Below are 23,790 nucleotides of genomic sequence, written 5' to 3'. Positions count from 1 at the left end.
CGAAAACTTAATTTTTATTTTATTATCAATAAACTTTTTGAAATTTATTATAGATCTTCCTATATTTTTTATAAAGGCCGATAAGGAAGTTTTATATTTGTTTTAAGAGTTATTTCTAAAAACTGTAATCATTCAGCAAATGTCTAAAATTTTTCAATTTTATTAATTTCAGAAATTTTCAGATTTTAAAACTTTGTTTCAGTAATGTTAAAAGAGCAATAGAGCAATTCTCTACAAAACCGGCCGATTTCGACCATTTTTATTTTTTGTATTTTTTGATTTGGCTCAAACTTTGTGGGGGCCTTCCCTATGACCAAAGAAGCCATTTTGCATCATTAGTTTGTCCATATAAATTTCCATACAAATTTGGCAGCTGTTCATTCAAAAATGGTACGTAAATATTCGAAAATCTGTAACTTTTGAAGGAATTTTTTGATCAATTTGGTGTCTTCGGCAAATTTGTAGGTATTGTTAAGGAATATTTAGAAAAAAATAGGTACACGGAAAAAAAAATTTCCCGATTTTTTTTATTAACTTTTTTTTCACAAAAACTCTAACTAACATTTTAAAAGGGCCAAACTTTGAATATTATGCCCATTAAAAATGCTAGTATTGATTTAATTTTTTTCAAAATATTTTTTTTGAAAAGATCGGAAAATTTCACGAATGTTTCATGTATTAACATTGAAAATCGGACCATTGATTGCTGAGATATCGTCATTAGAAAATGGTGGGCTGTTTGGGTGAGACTTAGAAAACTTCAATTTTCGTGTTTCTTTTTCGTTAAGCCGCTGTATCTCAACAACCAGAGGTCTAATCTTCAATGTCTCTTAGATAATTTTATAGCAAATTTTCTGAACTTTAAAAAAAAAATATTTTTAGAAATGGTCACTCATGATCACTATTTTTAAAAATCGAAAAATTGCAAATATTTCGCTGAAATCAAACTTTCGGTGGCTATATCTTGAAAACGGAGCCCTTTATCAAAAAATCTGTAAAGTACTTTTCGATTGCAAATTCAATTTTGCATAAAAAAATGAGGTCAAAAAATTTTATGTATGAAATTTCGATTTTTTCCAAAAATCACCAGTTTTTCAAAAAATCATAACTCGGCGGCAGATTTTTTGACCATGTTTCTCTATAGCTCAAAAGTTGCGGATTTTTGTCCCCTAAAACATATAAAAAAATACGTATTTTGGGAATTTGAGTTTTTGTGAAAAAAAAGTTAATAAAAAATCGGGAAATTTTTTTTCCGTGTACCTATTTTTTTCTAAATAGTCCTTAACAATACCTACAACTTTGCCGAAGACACCAAATTGATCAAAAAATTCCTTCAAAAGTTACAGATTTTCGAATATATACGTACCATTTTTGTATGAACAGCTGCCAAATTTGTATGGAAATTTATATGGACAAACTAATGATGCAAAATGGCTTCTTTGGTCATAGGGAAGGCCCCCACAAAGTTTGAGCCAAATCAAAAAATACAAATAAAATCCAATTCCGGTTTTGGTAGAGAATTGCTCAATAGTCTTTTTTCTGAATTTAGTAATCTTTATAAACTACTTAAAACTATTCTGAATATTTTCAAGCATGATAACAGTTATGCTCCTGTCGAAAAATGCAACATATCAAAACTTTCTATACTTTCACAAATCTTAAAAATGGCATCGGTGTGTCCATTTCAATAAATAAGGGAAAAATAAATGTTCAAAATTAATTCTAAATTATATGAATTGCTAAATATTTCAAGTATTTCGTGTATTTCGTCTATTTCAAGTTTTTCAATTTTTACAAGCATTTCAATTATTTAAAAAACTTTAAATTATTACTAATGCTTTAAATATCTCAAGAATTTAAAAAAAAATTACAAAATATTTATAAATATTTAAAATATTTTATAAAATATTAATGAATATTTAAAATATTTTATAAAATATTTATAAATATTTAAAAGAATTTCAAGTATCTCATGTATTTCAAGTATTTCAAATATTTCAAGTATTTTAAATATTTCAAATATGTTAAGTATTCCAAGTATTTCAAGTATTTCAAGTATTTCAAGTATTTAAAGTATTTAAAGAATTTAAAGTATTTCAAGTATTTCAAGTATTTCAAGTATTTCAAGTATTTCAAGTATTTCAAGTATTTCAAGTATTTCAAGTTTTTCAAGTATTTCAAGTATTTCAAGTATTTCAAGTATTTCAAGTATTTCAAGTATTTCAAGTATTTCAAGTATTTCAAGTATTTCAGGTATTTCAAGTATTTCAAGTATTTCAAGTATTTCAAGTATTTCAAGTATTTCAAGTATTTCAAGTATTTCAAGTATTTCAAGTATTTCAAGTATTTCAAGTATTTCAAGTATTTCAAGTATTTCAAGTATTTCAAGTATTTCAAGTATTTCAAGTATTTCAAGTTTTTCAAGTTCTTAAATTTTTTCAAGTATTAAATTTTTTTGAAGTAGTTTGATTTTCAAGTTTCATAGGTATTTCAAACAATATTAAAATTTGAAGAATTCAAAGAAATTCAATTATTCCAAGAATTTTAACAATTTCAATTATTTCAAGTATTTTAAGAATTTCAAGTATTTCAAGAATTTTAAGTGATTTAAGTATTTCAAGTATTTCAAGTACTTCAGGTATTTCAAGTACTTCAAGTGTTTCAAGAAAGTATTTCAAATATTTCATACATTTATGATATGTCAAACATTTAATTTATTTCAAGTACTTTTATCTTCCAATTATTAAAAGCATTGCAAGTACATTCATTTTTTTAAGTATTATGTGTTTAAAATATTATTAGTTTTCAAAGAATTCAAAGTTATTCAATTATTCCATGTATTTCAAGTTTTTCAAGCATTCCGTGTATTTCAAATAATTCAAATTTTGATATAAATATTTCAAGAAATTGATCAATCAAATTCAATAAATTTAATGTATTGGTATTGTTTTATGCAAGATAAACATTTATTTATCAAAATCATGGATTGATCATTATTTAAATAAAAAATTACAACAAGCATGGTATATTTTTTCTATCACATCTTTTTTTTATTTTTATTTTTTCATTCGAATGTTTTAAAAGTATCGAAAAATATGCCCAAACAACATATTGTCATTTTAAAAATTAGAGAAATTCATATAATTTTATTGTTGATTTCAATGTAGAGCTTCCAGTTTTAAGGTTTCTTGAAATTTTTGGTTTTAGAATTAGGCTTGGAAAAATCAAGCAAACAAAAATTAAACTGTCATTACCTTGTGATCTAACATTAAAATCATGATTTTAGATGTAGAATTTAACTAAGTTTAAAAATTGCCAGTTTTTCATATCAGTTTAAACTTTTTCCTCATTTGCACAAATATTTTTAAAATTTAGTTTTATAGTTTGTATCGAGAAATTAAATGTGAGAGCGTGTGCGTGCAACATGGAGTTAAACTTTTCGAAGTGCCATGGAAACCTTCACAGTAACTGAACAGAAAGTTTAACTCCATGTTGCACACACTCTCACTTTTAATTTCTCGGTACCCAATTGCCTCAATCTAATCTTATCAAATTTGTTAAATGTTTGGACATTTTTAAGAGAGTCTTAAACAGTTTTTGCAACATTTTTTAATCACCCTGCTCTCAAGCACAAAATAGAATTGGGGAAAACTGTTGTGTTCCTTCCCTCTTCGAACAAAATGCTAATGGAGGGGTCTCCATTTTCCCACCACCATGTTTCCTCCAGCATCTCCTCGACTAAACCATGACCTAACATTTCTGCCATCTCACGTCTCGCGTCTCGTCCCAAGACTCCACAACCATTACGACCGACGCCCTTTGTGACACGACGTTTCTACCGGTTGCTCTTCAACAGCTTTTGTCGATACAGTATCCCCATTGAAAAGCTTTTGGGGGGAGTTGGAGGTGGAGGGAGTGGGGATAGTTTTCCGATTTTCTTGTCGCTTTTTTGAATCTTGTTTCTTTTTTTTTGTGGCGAAGGTTCGGATTATTGAAATGATGTTGCTCTTTTGGTTGGGGCACTTTGTTCGGGATTTCGGTTTGGGGTTTTGGTGAAATTTCGATTTTGACCAGCTGGTTTGACCTGGATTCGATGAATGTGTTGGGTCAGCGATTTGAGAGGAATTTAGTATGGAATTCGAGCAGATTATGCAACAAATTTTCTTTGAAACATTTTTTTTTAAACATTGAACAATGTTATGATGAGACTACCCGAACTGAACTGTTTATCAAAGCACGGCACTGACATAGATCATCAAAAATGGAATACAAAAAGTGGTACACAATACACATTAGCCAGCAAAGGGCCTCCCTTAACGTTGTCTTGCCACAATTTATCGCATCTAAAAGCAGCATAAATCACATAAATTAGAGCAACACCAGGTACTTGGCCCTTTTCGTGGTGACCTCCAAGAATCTTCAATGGCCATAACCACTCAGCTCAACCCCAGCAGGAGCTCTTTCCCCCTCTTAAGAGTGAGAGTATCAATTACACACCGTCGACGACCGGGCTTGTGGTCCTCGTGGGGTCGGGGCCATCTAATTTTGGGGTAAGTACGTGTGAAAAGTACGTGGTAATGGTGGGACTCCCCACCGCTTGATGGTGGAGGGTTTCCCCTACTCCAGAGCAAGCAAGACGGGGGGATCCGCAACCAACAACCATTAATCTTAACGCAAGAAGAGTAAACTTTTGTAAGCATAAATTCGGAAAGGATATTTACCACACCATAAATTAATAGCATTGATCGCTTTGTTTGTCATTTATGGTAAGTCACAGCAAGTACAAAATTTATCATTTCTTTAAAAAAAACTGCTTGAATAATCATGGTTTTTTTTTAATATGGATGAAAGTGAACAGTGACCATGAAATTCTGTGTCTTGTAAAAGGATTTTTCTGATCTATTTGATGTCTTTGTCAAAGTTATAGGTCGTAGAACTTAAACTTAGAACTTTTTGGAAAAAAGATACAAGGATTATTTGAAAATGAAGAAAAATTGAAAAAAAAATGTTAATCGAAAGGTTTTGTCTCCTTTCCAAAATCAGGAAGCAACAAAACTATCGCTGAAAATTTAGACTTTCCTTGAATAAATTTGTACAACTGATTTAAATCTATTTCAAGTACATTGTCTAAGGTTATTTTTTTTAATAAAAGGGCACTTTAAGACTCTGTGCAAATTTTGAAATTTCGGCCTCAAATCAGAAAACCTGAGAACTTTTTTTCACCAATTCACAACTGTAATAATGTACAATGCAATTTATGAAAACTATCGCTTTTAAAATTTTTATGTTGGGCGTGATATTTAAAATTTAGTTTTTTTATAGTTCATCAAGATACTTTAATTTTCATTTATTTTTATTTTTTAGCAGTGAGCAATTCTCTACGAAATCGATCTTTTTTTTTATCTTTGTATTTTTTAATCCGGCTGAAACTGTTTGTAGTGCTTTCGGTATTCCCAAAGAAGCCATTTTCCACCATTTTTGTCCTTATAATTTTCCATACAAATTTGGCAGCTGCCCGTACAAAAAATATATATAAAATTTCAAAAAATTGTTTCTTTTGAAGGAATTATTTGACCGATTTGGTGTCTTCGGCAAAGTTGTTAATATGAATTAGGACTGTAATGATAAAAATAAATGCAGTTAAAAAAGTTTTTGGGTGATTTTTAATTTCACTTTTTTCATTTTTGATATGTTTTTGAGACATCAAATACCAACTTTTTAGAAATTTCCAGAGAGTGTCAAAAATCTTTGACCGAGTTATGGTTTTTTGAATCTATATTGATTTGTTTCAAAAATCAAAATATTGGTCGCTGAAATTTTTCAACTTAATTTTTCAATGAAAAATCGTATTTGCAATCGAAAAGAACTTTTGCGAAATTTTCATAAAGTGCACCGTTTTCAAATTATAGCAATTTTTAGGTAACTTTTTTGAAAACAGTAGCAGTAGTTTTTTTTTATAATAAATGCCCATGTTTGCCCACCTTTGAAAAAAATATTTTGAGACGCTGAGAAAATTCTCTATATTTAGCATTTTTGAAAATTGTTGGTACAACCTTTAGTTGCTGAGACATTGCCATGCAAAGGTATAAAAACAGAAAAATTGATATTTTCTAAGTCTCACCCAAACAACCCAGTATTTTCTAGTGCCGATATCTCAGCAACTAATGGTCCGATTTTCAATGTTAAAATATGAAACATTCGTGAAATTTTCCGATCATTTCGAAAACAATATTTTTGAACATAACGTCATGATTTGAAATCCGGACACTTAGTAACATATCATTTTTGTTATAGCTGGCAAAAAATCATGTAATAAGTTGAAAATGTAGAAAAATCATCAGGATGTAGTATAAACAGTCAGTTTCAAGAAAATGCATGCAAACTATGTCTTTTCTAACAATTTTTCATGAGACTTTAAAAATTAATATGACTTGTTGGGCTTCGAATCCCGGACACTGATAAAAGCTGATTCGAAATCCGGACACTTTTGCTTCGAATTCCGGACACTCGATTTGACTTATTAATCGCACAAATTTGGACTGAAATGTTAGTGAATGGCATTCTTTAGGTCTCAAATAAGCTGTTAACATCAAAACAATAGATAGTTTATATAAAAAATGCTAGAATTTAAGGAAATCGATACCATGAATTTCTGCTTTGCCTGTGCTTCGAACGCCTTTGAAATATTTCAAGTGAAATGTTTCGCATTTTTGGTAAACTTATAATTTTATTCTATTTAATTGTTTTTGCATTAACTACAGCGTTCAAACAAACTTTAAATGAAAGTTGATGTTGGAATTCATCAAATAACACAGTTTTGACATTGCATAATGCGAACCTATATCCAAATAAATGATAAAACAAGATGAAGTGTCCGGGTTTCGAAGTGTCCGGGAATTCGAATCATGACGTTATCATGATTGTGATCAATTATATTATATCAAGACTAACATTTCAAAAGGGTCAAACATTAAATATTACACCGTTTTGAAATTATAGTCTTTTTTTAAAATAGTTGAAAATATTGTTTTCGAAAAGATCGGAAAGTTTGATGAATGATTTATTTATTAACATTGTAAATCGGACCATTCGTTCCTGAGATATCGACATTAGAAAATGGTGGGTTGTTTGAGTAAGACTTAGAAAACCTCAATTTTCATGTTTTTAAACCATTGCATGGCAATATCTAAGCAACAAAATATCGTATCAACAAAGTTCAAACAAGCAAAATATAGAAAATTTTCTCAGTTATTCAAAAATATCATGTTTAAAGTGGGCATACATGGGCACTATGTATAAAAAATAAATAACTGCGACTATTTTCAAAAAAAAAAATACAAAAATAGCTGTAACTTGAAAACGATGCGCTTTATGATTTTTTTTGGAAAAATCAGTATCGATTCAAGAAATCATAACTCGGTCAAAGATTTTTTGCTCATTCTGGAAATTTCTGAAAAAATAGCATTTGATATCCCCTAAAACAAATCAGAAACAAAACAAAAAAAAAATGTGTTTTTTTGCAAATCAAGTTTTAGTGACAAAAAGTGAAATAAAAAATCATCAAAAAAATATTTAACCGTGTATCATTTTTTCTCACTGTAGACCTTATCCATACCTACAACTTTGCCGAAGACACCAAATCGACCAAAAAATTCCTTAAAAGATACAGATTTTTGATTTTTTTGTATGGACAGCTGCCAAATTTGTATGGAAATTTATATGGACAAACTAATGATGCAAAATGGCTTCTTTGGGCATATTGAAGGCTCCCAAAAAAGTTTTAGCAGGATTAAAAAATACAAAAAAAATTAAACTAAATTTGAGAAATGCTCATCATTACAAAATGTCAAGTATTTGTATTTTTATTTCTTGACATAGTATAGGTCCTAAGCAATAGGCACGTTCACTAGTTCACTGCAATCAACTTAAAAATCAGTAAAATCAGTAAAATCAGTAAATCAGTCAGTAAATCAGTCAGTAAATCAGTCAGTAAATTGTTTTTAGAAAGAAAAAAAACTTTAGTTTAGTGCTTACTGTTGTCGTTTGCAAACAATTTAAAATATGTTTTTTTAACAGTCTGGACCCGGAGCCTAATTTTTCTGTTACATTCTTATTGGAATTCCATATAAACTGTAACGGGAACTGCAGGCACCGGGTCCTGACTATTAATGTCCATCATAATGTTTAGCTTATTGACCTGCATTGGAATGATTTTTAACCAACTGGAAATAATTCCTATTGAGTTCGTATAGATTATAATAGACTTGAATTCCAATTAGAAAACTATGTTAAATTGTAAGTTATATTTATAAACAATTGAAAGAAAAAAATCTAATACGAACAAATTTGGCATCCTAAAAATGGAATCAGACTGGATTACTTGAAAGCTTCTAAATCGATACTTTTATGATCGTTTTTTGCCTAATTAAATTAATTTCCGATATGAAATCAATCCAAACCTCCCTCAACATTATCAAAATTAAGAACCATCTGCTCGCCCTTTTCATCGCACAAAAACTTCAATCGAACCCCGCTCGAAACTGTCCAAACTGTTTCCATTTGCGAAATAAAATTAAATGGACGTATTTTCGCCGCATTCCAACAGTCAGTGGAGGTCCGTTAGTGGACGTCACCCGTTCCGAAACTGTTTCCCGTAACTTGAACCAACCCCCGCTGCTGCTCTCAACAGTTCTGATGACCTGTTTTTCACCCCTCTAAAAAAAAGAAAAACTAAGAGGGCAAACATCAAACAGCTACCGAAAAACCAACAACTCTACGAGAAATTCCGGATGATGTAATACGACGTAACGGGGGGAGCAGGTCGTCCCCCCAGTCGAACTTGTTTCAAAAGTGATTCTTTTTTATCGTCGTTTGGGACTTGTGCTGCGCGCTAGTTTGTCTTCGGCGTTGACTAGGTCCGGGGTCCGATGTCCGAACCCTTCTTCTGCTGTGGCGCTCGATGTCATCTCTGATAGTGGTGTGGTCGGTCATCCTTTTGCTCTATTTTTAGCGCTTTCGACAGGCTAGGTCAGAGCTGTGCCACTAGGCCACTCTCGAAAGGCGACGCCAGACACACCCTCAACGCTCGACACACAAGTCGTGCTCGTGTCGTCGGGAGGTCAGGATGTCAAGCAAGTCGAGTCCTTTCCAGAGCAGCAGCAGTAGAGCTACCCAAGCATCTGTACACGGGAATTTGAGACTTTGTCGATACCCAGAACCCCTCATACTCACTAGCTTCAACCATATGTTTGTGACGAGCAGTTGATTTTTTTCGTCCTGAAATGGGAAAAAAGAGCAGAAAAAAACGATGGTCGATTAGAAGAAGGATGCGAATCGATCAGTCTAGCGTGGAGAGAGTGGATGAAGAACTGACGAGAAGCGATTTCACGTCAGAAGTGACGAGAACAAGAAACGACGACACTCCACCGCAAAGTACCGAAACGACTCAAGCAAGAGACTCTTCAGGTAGAGGGGCAGCAAGCAGTGATGAACGACTCTCTCTCGCGAGCGCTCGCGCGCTCTCTCAAAACACACTCGCTCTAAAGCAGCTAAACGCTTATCTGCCTGGGTTTGAACTTGTTCGTACGTGTTTTGTTTTGTTTTCGTATCTCTCTTTCGCGAGTTTCTATTTTAGGGTACCGATCGTAAAGCACTACTCGGTCAAGTGTAGGATAGAGAATGAAATGATTGGTTCGCTAGTGGGACCACCACTAAACATCGCTGTTTCCGTGGTGTAGTGGTTATCACATCCGCCTAACACGCGGAAGGCCCCCGGTTCGATCCCGGGCGGAAACAGAATAACTTTTTGCTTGGGTGGGCGGTGTTTGTTAATTGATTGCGTTTTTTTGATGATGATAATCGTTAAATTATGACATTTTTATGATAGTGACGTTTTCCTTGTAAATAATGGATAGACAGCGTCGCCGTCTCCTTTCAACAAACTGTTATTAATTAAATTTCCTACTGAAATTTCACTCTTAAATCGATACGCTTATCAAAATGACCGTTAGAAGGTAAAGTAAGCTACTTCACAATCGGTAATGTAGGTCTCATTGGCCTGTTTGGATATTTCCTGCTCATCTTCACAGGCCTTCGTGGCGCAATCGGTTAGCGCGTTCGGCTGTTAACCGAAAGGTTGGTGGTTCGAGTCCACCCGGGGGCGGGATCTTTTTTAGTATTTTTTTTATTGCCAATATTACAGTCAGTAAAGGTAAAGGATTCGATCCTAATGCCATCCAACAACTTATTTTGTTAAACTTTTGATAGAAACTTACTTGCTCACTTCCTACTAAATTAAATATCACTCGATACCAGCTGAAAACGCATTTTGTGCCTCTTTTTACTAATTTATGTGACATCCCCGCTATGTGGTGTCTTGGGAAGAATAAGGTCCTAAAGCCATATGTCTGTTTTTATGTACAACGGTAAAAAACACGATAATAAACCATTCATGATCACTTTTTAACATTTTAATGCAAAAAAAAAAAAAATTGGCAAGACAATATTTTTTTCGAACTATGGTACCCTTGGAACAAGCTGTCAAGTTGGACCCTTTTTTCAAGAAGGACAGTGAAGTTCATTTTTGAAAATTGAATTAAAAATCAATTTTAAATCCTTTGGGATCGAACAAAGTGCCAGAAAAACAAGCTTTATTATCGTTGTAAACAATAATATCACAAATCTAAGCTTCCTTTTAGGACCCAATTGTTGTACTTGTACATACAAGAGCTATCTTTTGAAGTAGTAAATCGTACCCAAACTTTTGAGCAAAGTGGTCTTTACACGAAAGTAAATGAAATCAGAAGTTGTTGACATGCAAGGACCTTCCAGTATGCCAACCAATATTTTACTTTGTCATGGAAGTTGAAGACGCCAAACTTTTATTTTTTAATAAACACAAGCCATGTTTGCAAAAGTGCAATTTTGTCGATATGATTTTATTTAAATACAGTTGTGCGATGTTATTGTTTTTGACACCAATTGTGGGACTTCTGAATTTAACAGACCGAAACAGAGATACATAAATCGATTTCGATCATCGATTCATAAGTCCATATTTAATATTAAGTTGCATTTCATCCAGCGCTTAAATAACCAATCAATCTATGTTTACTTGTGTAAGAAAATGTTAGTTTTCTTCAAAAACTTAAAATCAGAAGTTACAATTTGTTGTAGATCGGTACATCAAGCAAAACTTCCAAATAAAGGATTATAAAGATTATTTTGTTCAAATATCGATTTTCACGGAGTTTTTCTAATCATTGAATGATCTCCAAATTGTACCGAGCTTGCGAGATTATTGTATGCAGCTATGCCAGGTGGCCAGATAAATCTGAAAATGCCAGATATTGCAATTGGCTGACTGAATAAGGGTTATTTCTGTTTCTAACTTGTACAGATTTTAACAAGTTTTTTTAGTTTTCCGTCAATTCTATCAAAAGGTTTTGACCAAACAAAACAACCACACAATTTATTATAATAGGTTATGTTTTCTTTATCAGCTCTTGGCAACATTTTTAATACTTTAAACCTGTAATTCTGACTGTATGAGAGATTGGAAAATTAAAATGATTCAAATGATCTAGTCTTTCTCCTTTTGAGAATATTCCTGATGAAACTAAATTCTTGATAGTGCAATTATTTTCAACTCAATTTTTATAATGCATTTTATAACCAGTTGAATTTTAAACTGTAAATATCTCCACATGAGCTCATAGGAACGACAGAATTACAATATACAGATCCGCAAATGTTTATAATAATATGAATAAATAAAAAAAATAGAGAAAGACACTAATAAACCATTATTTAGTAACGACACCCACAAACAGTTGCATCCTTAAAATTTGAATCGACCATGAACCTCGTCAGGAACCTATTCCAGAAATGTTTGTTCCTCAGCCATGCAAATTTAAAATGTTTTCCCGACAGTCGTCGCATCACATTTGCTATCCTTGGTCCTCCTACCCCCTCCGTAAAATCCAAAACTTTTTTAATTTAAACTGTGTTCATATCCCCAATTCATCCAACCGTTATTAATTCTTCCTTCTTCATCCAATTATGCTCGACAAAACGCTGAAGCTCGCTCACTCCGCCCTTTAATGAAAATCATCACCCAAAACTTCATTCCAAATTCATACCATTAGCCGTGGATGGCAGTGTTGCCATCCAACCTCCCCCTCCTCTCAAAAGCACCATAAAATGTGTCACCGCTCGAAATCCGCCAGAGTCCTTAACTGTTTATGTAAAATCAGTTTTGATGGCCTTATTTTGGACGGTACAACGATGAGGGAACAACAAAAACGTGATGCTACAGCATCTGCAACATTATGGACCAACCTCCAAAGGATCCCCGGGCATATGTGACCGTGGCCACGTGGCCTACCGCGGCCAGGTCCAAATTTTTAACGACAACCGACTGACTGACTGCAACCGCTCAATATTGCCGGTAATGGCCACAACCAGGCGAAACACGGTGGCGCACGTGAAGGCAATAAAATTATCATTTTATTTACTTTTATCGTTTTTTTAACCCTGGCTGCGGAACCCCTTTTTCGTGAGGCATATCAAATGGTTTTTTTTTTGACGTCCTACCTGCAGTATTTGGATAAGTGTCCAAGAAAAGGTGCGTAATTGTTGAACCTTCTGTGTCTTACAACTTCTGAGGTACAAATGAAAATGTAGAAATATTTACTAATGCCGCAAAATTTCCACCATGCTTGTGGTACGACTTAAGTTGACTTAAAATTCTGGGTGATCCAATCAAGATCAACATTTTTGAAGTTGATGTCAGTAAACGCTTCAATTCCGTCAAGGTATGGTAGATTTGGTCTCTCTTAGCACTCTTCAATCGATAGAATTTATTTTAAGTGAATTCCCTGCCAATAAATAAAATTGAAAATTTCGCGTAAAAATGGTAAGGAATCATCTTAAGCAACCATGCGCACCCCATTAGTTTTGCTGTCCCCAGGTATGAACGAAGTGCACCTGGCGAAACTTTCAATTTTATTTATTGGCAGGGAATTGACTAAAATTCAATTCTGTCGATTATAGCGTGTTTAAGGAGTACAAATCCACCAAACCTTGACAAAATTGAAGCGCTTACTGACATCAACTTCAAAACTGTCGAGTTATTTTACTAAAAAATCATTGATTTTTTATTCAAGAATTTGTGTTTTTCCCGTGTTTAGGAGGTCATTTTCAGCCACTTGTGATCCTCAAAAATATATACTTTCCTTGTTTAATATTTCTCTTAATTCATGTGAAATATTTTAAAGGCATTTAACTTGTCGAATTTGTGTATATTTTTTCACTTTATTTGATTTTTTTGTAAAATACTAAAATGTCCATAAAATACCGTTTTTTTCGAAAATACTCAAATTTGCATCATTTGCAATATTGGTATCTATCAAAAAAATTTTGTTTGATTTTTCACTCAACAAGAGTTTTTTTTAAGGTGCATATCAACCAGAGCTTTTGCACCCACATTTATGTTACAGACATTTTAGTATCTTCAAAAGTACGGGTACTATCGAAATATATTTTTATTCATCCTCAAAAGTACTGTCAACAATGTAATTTACAACAAAGTTTTACTATCTTTACAATCACATTGTCGCAGGATTTGGTCCGTAAGTTTGACAATTTTGGAAAAATAACACAGAAAAAAAATCATGGTAATATTACATCTGGGAAGGGGTACATCTTTTATGTCAGAAAAAAGATGTAATTTTACCTCTGGAAATGTGTAATTTTACCACTTTTCTGGTGTAATGTCACTTTTTCAGTCTAAATTGAGGTAAAATTACATCATAAAAGAGGTAATATTCAACCTTCCAAAATTACAGCTTCCAAATTTACATTATTTTTTTCTGCGAAGACAACAACTTCCTTCGTTGCTGTGCACCCTGACTAAAATTTTCACAAAATACCGTGTTTTTTTTTTTTTCAAAAATATTCAATTATTCTTAATTTGCAATATTGGTATCTAATGATTTTTTTTTTACTTTTTTAAAAAATTTTTGTAAAAAACTAAAATTTTTGCAAATTACCGTATTTTTTTTGAAAATAATCAAATTTTCAAAATTTGCAATATGGGTTTGATACAAAATTAAAATTCCTAAAAAAACGGTATTTTTTGTGGAAATTTCAGCATCTCCAAAAACACCATTAATACAAAAAGCAAATAAAATATCGCTTCGTTTGATGCCTATTTAGCAAATTAAAAAATATAGTACTTTCGAAAAAATACAATAATTTTTTAAAATTTTAGAATTTTCATAAAAATTTTAATGAAGGGAAAAAATCATACAAAATTTTACTTCGTTTGATACCCATAAAACATATGTTTAAAATTTGAGTATTTTCGTAAAAATACGTTATTTTGTGCACAACTATGAGAACATTGAAACTTACTAGATATTCAAAAAAAATATTGTTTGTGAATACATTGAAAATTAAACATAAAGGGTTGAATTAAGTCGATTAAAGAAGGATTATAAAAATGAGTTATCGTCCTTTGAGACCATCCATAAACAACGTGGACACTTTAGGGGGGGGGGGGGAGTTATGGCGATTATCCACGATCCATACAAAAAAGTTAGAACCATCGTTATCTTTATCGAGCCTCGATGAATTTATCGTTAACAATCTTGATATACAGTCCAGACTCGATAATCCGAAGGCCTAAGAAAAATCTCACTTCGGAAAATCGAATGACGAAAAACAATTTTTTATTTTTCGTTGTCTAATTTTTGATTGTCGAGAAAAAGTCCTCAACTACGTTAAAATGATTTAAACTTTTTTAAACCACGAAATATTGAAAAATGTAGTTAACATATTTATTAACACGCAATCAACTATTCAAATTTGAATATATTGGGATCGAAGGACTTGTTTTTGATGTTTTTGAAAACAAGAAAAAGACAAAAACGAAAAAAAATTGTTCGTGATTCGATTATCCGAAGTCCCATACAAACCTTCGGATAATCGAGTTTGGACTGTACTATACACTGAAATAAAAAAAAAGTACAGAATGAATATATTCTAAAAATTTTACTTCCTATTTTATTCAGTCATTCAAAATCTCAAATCCTATATATGAAAAGGATGCAAAATTCTTAGAATGTAGTGATTTCCATTTTTTTTTATTTCAGCGTAAGAGTTGTTGTTGAAGTTGGAGTCCGATTAGTTGAATCTCCAGAGATCGAGGGCGGAGTCGCATCAAAAGCTCCCCTACTCTGCAATTTGCCTTAATTTGTAATTTATTTTTAAATAATAAAAACGGATAGATTATATAAAGTATAAAGCATTAAAAATTATAGTATTCTGGAAAGAACGAAAAAAAAACCCTTTCATATTTTTCCACATTGCAATTTCCTTTTGGAATTACCTCCACTCGAGTGATGTGCAATCATGATATCCGCAACCAACCAACCTGCTCAACCCACAACCACACTCGACAGTCTCTTTATCCTCGTTGAACGGCACCTCCTCGCCCCACTCATGCCCTGATGGGCTTATGCTACCATACTGAAGCATAAGATGGAAAAATATGTTGTCGAAGAATATGAGGAAAAGCCACACACACTCACACACTAAGTAGCACCGGGTTGAAATGAGCGCCGAATGCAAACTTTTCCTCTGGAAGCGTTTTCTTTTCATTTGCCTCGCCGCTTTCCGGATGAAGACACTCGTCTTTGGAAGCTTTGTTGGCTGGGGTGGGGAATGCTTGCCAGCTTGGGTATAAATTTTAATCAAACTTTTTAGCTTCCGTAATGGGGAATAACGGTTATGCCATCTCTGCCACATATTGGAGGGAAAATGTTATCATGTGAAGAAAATGACGAGAAATTTCCTCTTTAAATTGCTTGAAATTTAACGCTGCTCAAACATCAAGGATTAAGCCCCGGGTCACGCCGAAGCATGATTCCTGCCAATATGGCAATAATTTCCACATAACTCCCGTGCAAACAAAACGGAAATTGGATTAACACAACAATGAACGGGAAGAAGATAAATTTTATTCCGCTCACAGCACTGTGTGTACCTCAATTCGACCCAATAAAACTACACTTCCTTCGCCTTCGTCCGAATCGGCCACATATGCTGCCGGCGGGTAGGAATTTTTCCAAGCACCCAGCACTAACTCTCAATTCGGCAGGCCACCACCCATATATCCCCTTTTAATCCACCCCGGGGCGAGGTTCGTCGTTATTGAACGAAGTCTTAAGCGCACCCGACGACGACGAGGACCACCTCGAAAAAAGCTCCTCCAAACGGTGCCAATGTAAAGCTAATAAAATCGCCCTTTTTCCACCAAGGAAGCTTTCGGTTTGCGCTGTTTTTGTAAGGTTTTTTTTCTGTTGGTTTTATAACGAGGATCAAGAAAGACTTACAACTTCTGAGCATTTTGTTCGAAATGCTTTTGAGGGATTTAAATATTAAGGGGAAAAGTATTGCAAGTTTCTTAAAATTATGGAAATAGTTCCCTTATTACAATTATGATTCAGGCTTGAATGAAATTGCATAATTTTTAAGCAAGACTGCGAATTAACAAAAGCCAACCAAAATCTATCAAAATGACTACACATTATGTTACAATTCGAATATTTCCATTTGTATGCCTCAACTAAAACGTTAACAATTTAATTTTTGCGGAAGAAAATCGAAAAAGCAAGCAAACAATCGACTAAGAATTTCTGAATATTTTGTTTTAAATACATTAGTGCGATATCAATTTTAGAATAATTTCAATGTTTTAATGTTAAAATTTTCATTTATAAGGCCAATGCAAATATTTTTCAAAGAGAACACATTTTTTCAATATTTGTGGACTAATAAGGTTTCAAAGAGAAAAAAATGTCATCTAATCAAAGCAAAAATGGATAGGTAACTGTCAAAAAAGATTACAGTCATCCCTCATATTCGGAACAGTTTACAGATTGGCCAATGTTCAAAAAATCATAGCAAATCGATAATTGAACTTAATGATTCGCTTTTACACAGAAAAAAAGCAATTCCCGTAATCGTGAATTAAGTTCACGAATGTGAGATCCACGAAGGAATTTATTCATGAGTATGGTGCATTTGCACCATAAACGTGAATATATTCCTTCGTGGTTCTCATAATCGTGAACTGACTTCACGGTTTCAAGAATTGATTTTTTTTCGTGTACCTTCATTTGAAAGCTTTTTTTTTCGATCTTTAGAATGCTGTATCGAACATGTGCAAACTTTAACTTTTATATCAAGTTTTTGAAGAAAAACTTTGACGCTTGAAATCCACAAATTCGGAACACTTTTTTCTGACGGATGTAAACAAACTTTGGATCTCTCTAGGAGTAAATATTTGTAACAAAATAATGACTTCACCCACTGAAACCAGTGAAACTCAAGCTTAGTGATGTTTGATCCATGGTCTGATAACATTTTTGGTGAAAATATCAGTTAAATTCAGGTGTTCCACAATTGTGGGAGGCACAATAACATCCCACAATCATGGAATAGGCAATTTGGAGGCAGTGTTTTGCTGCTCAGGATAAAATAGTCTTGAAATTAAGTTTTTTGTTCAAAAAGTACTACTTTTACTAGTGAAATAGCAAGAGAATGTCCAAATGAAGGTCCTAAAAATAGTAGGGTCGACAGAAAAGCTGCATTTTGCATCCTATTGACAAGTTATCACAAAAGTGTTCCGAATTTGTGGGTGTTCCGAATATGTAGGATGACTGTAATAAGAATAAAGTAGAGAGAGAAAAGATCTTGCATATGAAAATACAAAAAAAAACTAATTTAATTTTTTTTATTGGATGCTTTTTGACTGGAATGTTCTGTTCTGATTGGTCGGCTTTCTCAGTCGGTTAAAAATAATCAAGCGATGTTTATATTAAAACTGCCCGACGTTTCGACCGGTTTTGTCGGTCTTCTTCAGGGGAAACTGTAAATTTATTCACAAAATTGGCAAGGGGAACACAACGAAACATCATATGGGACTCACTTTTGTCTAGTCGCTATCGTACTGTTCGTTACTCTCCAACGGTAGGGTGTCTGGTTTGTAATAGTTAGATGGTGGTTTTCCCTAAGTAAGTGTAAAAAACTATGTGTAGTTGTCCAAAAATATCGAAAAATCGACTTACTGCATAACCGAGAACAAATTCAAAATCTCGGTAACGACACTGTTCACTATCCCAACTTTGCAAGGGTTTAGCTTTCATACAATATGGTGTGGCGGTGGGTATCGCTTGGATGATCCCAACGGTGGGTTATTGTGTGTTAGTAGTTTGTGTGTGGTTGGAGATATCCGAGAGAGGATTGTTTCTTCGTGTTACAGATGGTTTGATAGTGTGTAGAATCCCCGAGTATGTGTTACTTAGGCCATATACGTCAGTACGGCGGTTGACCGTCTTGTCCGTATTGGCGATGTGACACATTTCCAACACTGATAAAGCAGAGGGTTTAAATGTTTTATCAATGATCTTGACCTGGGTGAGATCAAAATCATGTTTGTAGTTGATTGTATGTTCAAGTAAAGCAGTAATTTCTCCCAGTCTGGCCAACTGCTCATCAGTGTTGGTGATCCCCCCTTCAACAAGTTTTTGGTATTTGTTGATATTTGCTCGATGTCCAGAAAGTCTGGTTTTGAGCTGGTTTGTTGTCAAACCGATGTACGACATGTCACAGTTACCACACGGTATACTGTAGATGACATTGTACTGTTGGAGTGGATTCACGGGATCTTTGACGTTTTTTAGGATTTGCGAGGTGGTTTGGATGGATTTTTGGGCTATTTTAACGTTTGGGAAATCTTTTTTCAGGACACTGGTGAGGGCAGGAGTGAGTGTTGGAATGTATGGTAGGGATCGGAAAACTGCGGCTTCTGGCGGATTGGTGGTGTTCGAGTTTGGTGTTGTTGCAGATTGTGTACCTTGCTGTACCTGGGTGTTGTTGAAGACGGCTGCTGTCCTGTTGTTTGGTGGCTCAGCTGAGTTTTGTACCTGGTTGACCAACCTGTTGATCAGTGCGGCCGGGTAGTCGTTCAGCCGTAGGTTTTTAAAGATGATCTGCTTCAGCTCTTGCGGTGTTTGGTTTGTGGTCAATGTTTTTACTCGTTTGATGTAGTTGTACGCTAGGTTTACCTTCATGCTGAGTGGGTGGAATGAATGGAAGTTCAACAATCTTCCAGACGCGATGGGTTTCGCGTACCACTGGGTGGCCAGTGTCTGGTCCGGATTGCGTATCACCAGGGTGTCCAAATATGGGATTTTGTTGTCCACCTCCTCTTCCATGGTGAACTGCAGATGGGGGTTGTAGGCGTTGAATGTCGCAAGAGTTTGTTGGATTTTGTCTTTGGGTAGACTTAGAAGTATTAATCTTGACCATTTGGGATTTTTTAAATGACCAAAAGTTGTTCTTAAAAACAAAAACTATTCAACCTTTGTACTCCATTTTCCAAATGCATTTTGGATAAAAAAAAACAAAATCAATTTAAGTTTAAAAAATGAGTTTCCTTCGAATGACAAAAGTAAATTAAAAATTCACGTAATTATTATGTCCTTTTTTCAAATTTCATCGTGAGATATTATTGAATTTGTTTTCATTTTCATTTGTGTATATTCCACAGTTCCACATGCATATTTATGAAAATAACAAATTTTTGATCCGTCGCATACAGTATAAAAATCATGGTTATAATACATCTGGGAATGGGTAAATCTTTAATGATTAATAAAATGTGAAATTTTTCCTCTAAAAATGTCTAAATTCACCACATTTGAGTGCTTTGCCACTGTTTCAGTTTTGATTGAGCTAATATTAAATCATAAAAGAGGTGAAAGGGAGCGTCCTTTTATTGCGTAATGCAAAAAAATTGGACACCTTCGGAACAAAATTTCGGTATTTTTTTAAATTGGTATGGAACGAACACGAAACATTACGTAATAAAAGAACGCTCCCAAATTTCACGGACAAATTTTCCTCTTTCCCTAAGAAATATTTGTCCTTCCTGGCATTGGTCTATAGATTCATTCCTTCCTGGCATTGCTCTAAAAATTGTATACAATAGGACATTTTTGGAATATTCAATGTTATGATTTGAACTGATAAATCTAAAAATTCCTTTCTGAATGTTTAGAAAAAAAAGTTTTATGATTTCTTTAAAAAAAATAAAAGGCACGTTGCATTTTTTCGAGAATTTCCCCTTCACACATTTTTTTCAGTCCTGACAACTAAATCGTCAATCTCCGTCAGAACCACTTTCTCTCCCGCAAAAGCTACGTCATATAAAAATGGCGCCTTAGTTGCTTCCAAATAAGTCAAAAATGATAAAATACCAAAAATCCTTTTTAAATCCTATTTTTAATCTTCAAAAAGCATTGGAAAGGAATGTTCCATTTTGAAAAAAAAAAATCTAGTCTTTGATTACTCAACTTTTTTCATGCCAATAATTTGAAAAAAGAAATATTTTTCTGTGGTCAATTTTGACCGTGATATACAGCAATTCCATTTGAAAAGAGCCTAAACCGAAACAAAAGTTCTCCGATCGGGCTCAAAATTTGTCTGGGGGTTCCTTGGCTAAAATAATTAGATCCGTTTTTTTGTTTTTCCATTAGGGTGACCTGCATACAAATGGCAATTTTTGTCAGGTAAGGTCCAAAAAATTAACTATTGAAAAAGTCGTTTGAAAACATAAAATAGCGTTTTGACCGTGTCTGAACCAAAGAGCCTATGTCTGAACATATTTTTATCGGATTCCTCGAAAAATTTCACATAACATATCAAATAATTGGCGATGTCCAACCGTACGTTTCTGAGATATGATTTTTTTAAAATAAAAACTGCGTTTTTCGACGCGCCGCGCGCAAAAACAGGAAAAAGACGAAATCGGCAAAAAAACAACTTTTTTCACTAAAACTGCGATAACTTAAAAATTTCTGCGATGACCTAAACATGTCTAGGTATCAAAATTTTCGTAATTGAAAGACGCAACTCCCTAATGGCCAACCAAAAAATACGGGTCTAATTATTTTAGCAAAGAAACCCCCAGACAAATTTCGAGCCCGATCGGAGGACTTTTTTCGGTTTAGGCTCTTTTCAAATGGAATTGCTGTATAGACATATTTCTAAGAAATTCTAAGAGAGCAGACATTTTTTTTATGTAGAAAAACAGCAAATAAGCGAAAGATACTAAGGCCGTTGCAAATCTTTTTTAAAGTTTATGTCCCTAGACTCTGGTCAAAGTCGAGGGGTGGGGCAAAAAAATACAAGGTATTAACATTTCAATGAAAAAACTGATTAAAAATGTATTTTATACCTGCTCAGTTTTTTGGCAATCATTTGTTTTTAAAATAACTAAGCATTGACGACTTTTTTTTGCCGAAAAAGTTTTTTTTTTGTGTTTTTGTGCATCGGAATTTGACAAAAAAAAAACAAAATATTTTTGATCGATCCCAGGTATGCATAATTCATAATTATAAAAGCAGGAAAATGCACTTAAATTTTTTTTCAGTCAATTAGACTCCCATTTTCAATAAAATTTTCAAGTTTTTGGAAAAAAAAGTTTTTGCCGCATGATTATTCGGACTGATTTTAAAGGGGGCTGGTCTTATAGAAAACAAGATCAATGCGTTTTGAAATACTAAAAACTAATAATGAAAAACATAAAACAAGATATGTAAAGTTTTCCGAAGAACTAAAGTTGCTCAAAATTACTCCCTGAACATTGAGAAAATGAAAAAATGTGGATTTAAGTTATCAAATATTAACTATGTTTAATACCATGTAAACAGGAATGGTAGTTATGGAAAAATCTTATCCCTAACAAATTTGGCATAAAACACAAGTAATATTTTATAGCGTTGTTTTTTCTACAATTTATTAGTTCATTATGCTTCATTATTCTAAAATTTCTATTAAACGGTATGCTGCAAATGTAATGTAACAAGCTTCTCGAATTTGAGCCTTGATGTTAATAAAAAATATTAGATTATTTCGAATTAAAATAGAAAAAAAGTTTTTAACCGATTCAAACAACTCCAGTACTGACAGTCAATCATTCTAATGCAACGTCTGCTCGAAATCACCCCCAAAAGTGCACCAGCATCCATTCGGTGCCTATTCTAACGGAAGACCTCCGCGCACAAATACTTCGTACAACATGCATGAGTCTCTTAACGGATGGCTTAGCACAACTTGTCCATTTCCGGGGAGAGGGTTCAACCAAATACCCAACCCGAGCAACACTGAAAAAGAACCGCCGCAGTCTCCAAAGTATCTCTGGTTGTTGTCATAAATATTGTTGTGTGCTCACCGAAATCCCCTCTTCCGGGGGCCGCGACCACAAAAAGTGCACCACAAAACTTCCCACCCTACAGAGCTGCACCGCACTCGCGAAATGGACGGGACAGGCGATTCTATCTGAGTTCAAGGGGGGAAAACGGATTTTTATGGCGGTCTAAACGGAAATTTGCTGTTTGCTGCAGAAATTGCCAAATTTTATGGGATTCTGGTTGGGCGCTGTGTGTCGTAAAACTGCAGAGCGTCCCAAGGAAAAAAGTTGTTTGTGGAAGAAATCAAATTATTTTCAGATTAAGTGGGAAAACTTTAACCAACAGAAGAATGAAAAAAAAAGTTGGTTGGGAAGTGAATTTTCTTCCGGGTTTTCGGTACGTGATGCATCAACGTCAGCAAGTTTAAAATGTTGCAGATGTTGCATTTCGGAATACTTGGGAACCACATGAGATGGGACCCCAGTCGATAACCTCGTGACAAAGAAAGTGATCATTCAATGAATTAAATTGCAGGGAAAAGCAACTTCAGTTTTCTTATCCAAATTTGTACAAACTTGTACAGCTTAGGATAAGGAAACAGAATATATTCTTGAACAAGCGTATGCATAAATGTTAATTATGTTTTAATAGAAGTACTAAAAGTAGGACGAAAAATACAGTTTACACATCAAATTACATTGAAAAAAGTATTTTTTCTATCAAACAAAAAAGATAAATTAAGTTTTACATAAAATTATAAATGAAAGGAGTGATTACGGCATTTGGTCGTTGTCGTGCTATCTTGTCCCACGTGCATTTTTAAGGCCAGATTAAGTTAAGAACGTAATTTTGTGCCTTCACCTTCTGACCCTCCCAGATTCTCAAAATTCGGTTTCAGTCTTGAGATATTCAATAAAAACCGAAAATAAATCCGTGTGTTGTTGTCACCCTTCATATAAAAAGAAGTTTCAATCTTGTCGTGCTATTTTGACACAACCGTAAAATTGCTGAAAGTGCGACAACTAGCCAAAGAAGTTTTTGGTCAGAACGCGTTTGACACACGTGCATGCCCAACCACGTAAACATTTGTAATTATAAATCGGAACTCCGGCAACCAAATTCAACCAAAGTTCTGCAAAATGCACAGAATGGTCAACCAAACACAACGTGTTTGTTATTGTTTACATTGTGTGCTCTAATTTATGTTTATTCAAGGTCAAACATTAAAACGCGTTTTTCTCGGAACGTCAAAAAACGGTGTGCGATAAGATAGCACGACAACGTCGACGAATGCGAGTAACTTTATCAATACATTTCTTAAGTAAGCACAGATAAACCAAAACAAATTAAAACCGTTTAACCCTGGGTGCTGAATAGTGGTTCAAAAAACGGCCTCAATTTAGAACTGTCAAAGTGGAACCAAATTACTGTTCGCCAAAGGTAGAGAGTATTGTTATCGATCATTAAAAATTGTTGCAACAATGAAAAATGTGCGGCTTTTAAGGAACTGGAGTTAAAGTCTTCTCTG

General features: G+C 33.8%; 1 protein-coding gene and 2 non-coding genes across 3 annotated transcripts in view; 2 read left to right on the top strand and 1 right to left on the bottom strand.

Annotated features, from left to right (window-relative positions):
- Positions 1-23,790, bottom strand: part of LOC120420966 (neuronal acetylcholine receptor subunit alpha-7-like) — a 209,487-nt gene that overhangs the window by 98,177 nt on the left and 87,520 nt on the right. The window contains exon 4 of the mRNA XM_039584098.2: positions 9,232-9,276. Within this exon, the coding sequence (XP_039440032.1) occupies positions 9,232-9,276 (45 nt within the window). The remainder of the gene's footprint in view (positions 1-9,231; positions 9,277-23,790) is intronic.
- Positions 9,723-9,795, top strand: Trnav-aac (transfer RNA valine (anticodon AAC)). Its single transcript has one exon. It is a non-coding gene; the product is annotated as a tRNA-Val (tRNA).
- Trnan-guu (transfer RNA asparagine (anticodon GUU)) lies at positions 10,089-10,162 on the top strand. Its single transcript has one exon. It is a non-coding gene; the product is annotated as a tRNA-Asn (tRNA).

The sequence above is a fragment of the Culex pipiens genome, chromosome 2 (genome assembly GCF_016801865.2).
Source record: "Culex pipiens pallens isolate TS chromosome 2, TS_CPP_V2, whole genome shotgun sequence".
NCBI lineage: Eukaryota > Metazoa > Arthropoda > Insecta > Diptera > Culicidae > Culex > Culex pipiens.
The sequence above is the reverse complement of the archived record's forward strand: the minus strand, read 5'-3'. Positions and strand labels throughout refer to the sequence as shown.